Source organism: Pygocentrus nattereri, chromosome 19, assembly GCF_015220715.1.
Source record: "Pygocentrus nattereri isolate fPygNat1 chromosome 19, fPygNat1.pri, whole genome shotgun sequence".
Taxonomy (NCBI): Eukaryota; Metazoa; Chordata; class Actinopteri; order Characiformes; family Serrasalmidae; genus Pygocentrus; species Pygocentrus nattereri.
The window spans coordinates 22,975,500-22,981,706 of NC_051229.1; the positions used below are offsets into that span (position 1 = coordinate 22,975,500).

A 6,207-nucleotide genomic window follows, 5' to 3' on the forward strand; every position below is an offset into this window, starting at 1 on the left:
ATAAAGGGTAATGAATAATAAATGAAGCACAGGTGTGGCAACTATACCTACTTCATTACTTTACTCAGTTCAATTCAGTGAACAACCCCACAGTCACAACCAGCAAGGCCTGTGATGGCAAAACACAAATCCTGTGCACCTTTCAATACTGTTTTCATTATGCTCCCCTCTGATAACACCTATTAGTCTTCAGGGTCCCCAACTGCAGGCAGTTGTCTCCTGTAAGTGTAAGCTACTTAAAACTCACCTTGTGAAGTGTTGCCACAGGTTAAATGTTTTTGTACTGACTTTTAGTTTCTCCTAAACTCTGTCTTTTGGTATGAACTTGTGCATGACCCTGGTCTTATTTCAGAGTGCCTGTTTACCTGTTTGCATGTTGGAGATCACTACATCAGCTGAATGTATACCAAAGGGCATTGGCTTGAGTCCCCTCAGTCATAAAATTATGTTAATGGTGGCCTCTGAGCCACTGAAAAACTTATCAGCGTCTGTGGAGAAGCGCTGGGTGTTTTGTTCTTTTGTCTGGTCCCCTGCGATGTTCAAAATGTCTCTGTCTACGGCTAGGGATAAAAAGCTGTCTTCAGCATTACTCAGGCTAATGTTGGTTTGTTTATATGAAAATATTGATGCAGGTTTGAAGAAGAGAAATGGACTGAGTTAATTCATTGACTCAAGCATTTTTACTGCTATTTAGTAAACAAAATAGTTCACCGCTCTATGGATTATTCTGTCAAACTGATTCAGAGTTGAAAACACAGATTTTGTAATTGACTTTGACTTAGACCTTTTTGTTTAATAAAATGATACATGCATTTTATACATTAGATTCAAGATTGAAGAGTTTTATTGTCATGTGCACAGCAGAACAGGCAGTTGCACTGTACAATGAAATTCTTACTTTGCTGTTCCTCCATTCATCGAATATAATCTTAAGAGAATAAAAAAAGAAAATAAGAATAACTCTAAAAACCTTAGTAACAAAGTGAATGTACAAGTAAAAATGTGCAATATGTGCAAAGTTGAAATGATATTAAAGTTACACGTGCGCATGTGCAAATATGTAGAGCAGCTGTTCATAAAGTACATCAAGTAACAGATGTAAACAGTAAACAGTAGTGTTCTGTGGAAGTAATTGGTGTAAACAGTAAACAATATTGTTCTGTGCAGGTAATAGATGTAAATAGTATTGTTCTAACGGCAGCAGTAGGTAAGGTGCAGTTATCGAGTGCAAAGTTAAATCAGTTCAGATTAGGAGGGGGGAAGAGGTAGTAAGTGAAGTATTCACCAGCCTGATGGCTTGTGAATAGAAACTGTTGGTCAGTCTTTTTGTCCTGGACTTCACACTCCTGTAACCTGTGCCTGAAGGTAGGAGGAGTCTGTGCTGGGGGTGTGTACTGTCCCTGATGATGTTTTGGGCCCTTCTGATGACCCTGGTGTGATAAATGTCCTGCAGTGAGGGGAAGGCTGCTCTTGAGATGGACTGGGAAGTTTTGATCACAATTATACATGATATTAATTCATGAGACATAATATTTTTCATTAAAACACAAAAATCTTTTTTAGTAATTGCAGTAATTAATTAATTGCAGCAAATGTGTTGAAATAATGTCAGTTAACACACTTAACGTTACACACTAGGGGTGGGAATCTCTAGGCACCTCATGATTTGACTCGATTACGATTCAGAGGGCTGTGATGTGATTATAAATTGATTATCGATGAATCTTGATGCATCTTTTTTTCTATACAGGATTTCTTTTTTTCACTGTGTGACAACTTTGTAGTTTTAAAGCAAAGTATTTATAATGATCCATAAAGAATTTATGTCCAATATCTTTTATTAATAAAACAAATGGAAGTGGTTTGGCAAGCGAACTGGAAGGCTCTCATTCACTGCTCTTGTTTGGAGCACATTAGATGCTGCTGCCACTCATCTGCGATAAATCATTGTTTAGAAAGAGGTGTTGCTGTGTCAGTAAAATCTGTTCGAGATCGTACGCTGTATCTCGGCTCCAAAGTGGGCAGCATAGTGCGAGTGACCTGGTTCTCAACAACACAGAACAGACTCTAATCCTTGTCAGTAAAAGTTGTGACAGAGTTTGTAATTCACTTCCAATTTGAGTGGAAGCTTTGACATCGCTTGCTTGAACATTTGGAGACGAATGGACTTATTTGCATTTATAATCAGTGCAGTTGGTTTCCTGGTACGTGAAATCTGCAATGAGAAACTGTCAAACACCAAAAAGTTGTGAAGATGTCAGCTTCTCTTTCGATTCTCCCATTCCACCTTAAATGGTACCACATTTACATTCTGGCACCCTGGGCACCAGAAACTGGCGAATGAGAAGCCTCATAGAACAGTCGAATATTGAGAGACATTTTACAAGAAGCTATTCAATGTTTGAGGAGAATTTATCTGTTGGTAAATTCTAGGGGTAAAGCTAAAGCTTAAAGCAGAACAAAGTAAGTCTGCGTTTTGTTTATATTTTTAGCCTATACTAGGATCACATACTCAGACATATTGGACATTAAATGCTGTGGCTCCCAAGATGGTTTGACTTTGTTGAAAGGACAAAATGGCTCGTCTTAACATTTGTGTTGTGCCTCCTGACCTAACCTGGCTTTTAATGCAGAGGGTACTGGTCGGATTTCTCGCTCATCCAGTTGTGTTTTGGTTATTTGCCACCACAGACTGTCCGGGCACTGCACTTTCACACTTCCAAGTTCCGCCTTTAGCATTCCGTCAACATTATGTTATAAATTAAATATTTTCAAAAATCATTTTTTGACATTTGTGAATCGATTCAGAATCGTCTACATCTGCATCGTGGTGCATCTAAGAATTGAGTTTTCTCCCACCCCTATTACACACTGATTTTCAGACTTTGGGACACATTTACTTCAAAACAATAGGATTTCACTGCTCAATGTGTAGCTAAAATAAGCTTTCTTTTTCTTTTTTTAATATACATGAAAGACAAGAACTCAAATTACTCTCAAATTAAAGCCAAAAGTCTCATATGCATAATTAACTGTCAACTGTTACCCAACATGTTACATTAATCAATGCTAAAATAATGCCTACAAAGCAGATTTGGAAAGGAGAGGTTAACATAGGTAGCTTTGCTTTGCAAAACTGCAACCCTATATGACTCATATAAGCCTATATGACTGATTTGCATTACTCAGTTCAGTTCAATTCAGTGTTTTCTTTATTGGCAAGTCTGCTTTCACTGCATACCAAAAATAACATTTGTTTATCGTCAATAACTGCCAGCTCCTTCCACGTACACTGCTTTTCTCTTTTCATTCTTCATATTCGAGAAAGAGAAGATGACACATCTGTATTGAAACCACATACTGAGACCCTGCTAGTGCAATGACAGGAGAAGCTGCTAATGTAATGAAATGCAATACATACACAGAGCATACACTTTATTAGAAATGCCTACCATGCACTTCACTCACGGGCCATGAGGCCCGCTATATAGGTGTACAATCAGAGACTGTAGACTATCTGTTATCATGCACTATGTTTCAGCAACCCCCTAATCCATTCATTGTTGTTCAGTTTCTGAGCACAGTACCATTGATATTATTTAGGTGGTCTCAATACAGCACTGATATTGACATGTCCACGGGTTAAACTGGTTTTCAAAAGTGGGTTTAAATTGGGTTTCAAAGGCACACAGATTTTTCCCTCTTGCCATCTTGACTCAACATTGAGGTCAACTGGGACTGCTCAGCATTTTATATATGCTGCAGAGCATGGTAGGATGTTAATTAATTAATCTGCATTTCTCCACATTTTTGAGTGCTTTCATTTTTCTGAAGGTAGCTAGCCTAGTTTTCATAGCCAGATAAAACCACCACTGAGATGCCTAAATAAAACATCCTTGTGTACATTTCATGCGAATACAAGTTGTAATTACAATATTTACTGCTTTAGGTTCAGAGTGGTCCATGCAGTTAAGAGCAGCTGTCTGGTGAGAAACTGCCCAGATGAAAGGCGGGTGTAACAGTTAACCCAAATTGTGCACGGCAACACATCAAGATACAGTTTAGTTTCAAAACTACATGGTATGTGATTCTAAGTGGCCAGTGAGTAGGTCAGGCATGCAGATATTACAGCTTATAACATTTAAATTGGTTACTATCAGTAGGCCAATTCCCCTTAATGAGGCAGTCTGCTAAAGTCTGCAGTGTTTTGGTCTGTGAAGACTAGAGCCTGACACATGTGCTTTACTTGAGCCATTTCTGAACATTTGGGGGCCTAATTGAAATCCTTTGGGTGGCTCCCATTTACTCCAATTGTACTATTTTGTGTACCAAAATGAACGTGAATTAATAAATGATAGGAGAAACACGATAAAGAATAATTGACAATATACCACTGACACAGAATCTTTAAACAACAACACTGCCACTTAAAAGTAATAACATAACTTATAATATGTGTTTAAGTGATGTGTGCACAATTTCTATCTGTCTATCTATCTATCTATCTATCTATCTATCTATCTATCTATCTATCTATCTATCTATCTATCTGTCTCTCTGTCTGATTGTCTGTCTGTATCTAGCTATCTATACCTTCCCTTACAGGCATGTACTGCTTTTAGCAGGGTCACCAACCCTGGTCCTGGACCTTCCTGCCTCTAGTCTAGATGTAACCACAATCTGCCACACCTGCTCCAGCTAATTCACTTCTTCGGAAGCCCTGAGTTGGCTGGATCAGATGCACTGGCATCAGATAAAAGGGACGGGCATCAAGTTATAATGCAGGGTGGAATTAAACTCTGCAGGAAAGTAGATCTTCTGGAGTGATGGTGACAGGCTTTTAACAACAAACTGCCCTGCTGTCTACAACCAAACATTCCCCAGATCTGCTTTAACACATTTAATAGTCCGTGTGCAAGCTGATCCTGTTCATCGCGTTAACGAGTGTATCTTTGATCAACTGACCATCAGCGTGTGGTCCAATTAACACGGTCCGCTGCTTTGGTGTGTCCGGGCATGGGTGCCGAGCAGTAATTGGAAACATTATTGACGCTGAGAATGGGCCAAACGTCTGAGCTGTGGATGTGTGGAGCTTGTTAGGCTCACTGACCCAGAATAAAACGGCACTAACTGAATTCATTACGCATTGACTAGAATCGCTCAACAAAGGCACAGGAATGAAAACGCTTTTAATTATCAACTTACACGTCGCGTGGCTCGCAGAACCACCCACGTCATACACGCCACAGACACAGAGCGGAGAAGTAGCTTCTAAATATTACAGCATAATGCAAATGTATTATGACGAAGTAAGTAAAGAAAACGTCAAAGCCAAGTTCACTCACCGCCTGTAACCACGTCGACAGGAGCAAAAACACAGCCAAGAAGCGCTTCATGGTGGCGTCCGCTCTCTTGGGAGTTATTCTTGATGTACACATCGGTACTCGGAGAGAGAGGCGACGGCGCGCGCGCTGTCCCATAGCATGCCGCGCGCCACCGGAGAAACGGTCGTGTTAACACACACACACACACCCACACACACACACACACACACACACACACACACACACACACACTATTCCAGTCAAAGTCAACGTGCACTCTGTGTGAGAACGTGTTCAGTGCTAAGGACGCGAGGTCAGTCACGCAGCGACGTGTCCATTCTGGAGACTCTGCGTCTTCAAAAGGATTTTGTAAATCCCGCGGAAAACGAACTTGTCGGCTTGGGTTGACGTGGAGAAATGTTTCTTTTTAAAGCACCGCGCACTCTGAAAGCGAGTTATCTTATTTCTTATATATATTATCTTATATATATATTATTTCTAGGCAGACGCTGTTCATAGGACAAAACTCACACAGAGACACGCACGCCTTACTGTAATGTAGACGTCACAACGAAAGCGAGTTTTCTTCAATGAGGTCACGGTTCTTTAGAAGCGTGAGAGGAGAGCCCACGCTGATTCTAAAGAGAGAACCAGAGGTGCGGGTGCGTGTGTGTGTCTGCGTAATGTAAGGTTCTGGTTCTGGGCAAACATTCACAGCTGTGGTGACAACCGTCTGTAAACACACTGACACAGCACAGAGCAGCAGCCTGACCGCGGTAGGGAGAGACAGATAATGGGCTCACGAGGCCCCTGGGCACCCGTTCACACTACCTGGCACAAATCCGTTATTTTGCCTAACATGCGCTCAGTGATCTCACAGCAG

General features: G+C 40.7%; 1 protein-coding gene across 1 annotated transcript in view; it reads right to left on the reverse strand.

The window, feature by feature from the left end:
• LOC108428260 (vasoactive intestinal polypeptide receptor 2-like) overlaps positions 1-5,438 on the reverse strand; it is a 28,533-nt gene extending 23,095 nt beyond the window's left edge. Inside the window, exon 1 of the mRNA XM_037531244.1 lies at positions 5,346-5,438. Within this exon, the coding sequence (XP_037387141.1) occupies positions 5,346-5,438 (93 nt within the window). The remainder of the gene's footprint in view (positions 1-5,345) is intronic.
• Between the last annotated feature and the right edge of the window lie 769 nt (positions 5,439-6,207).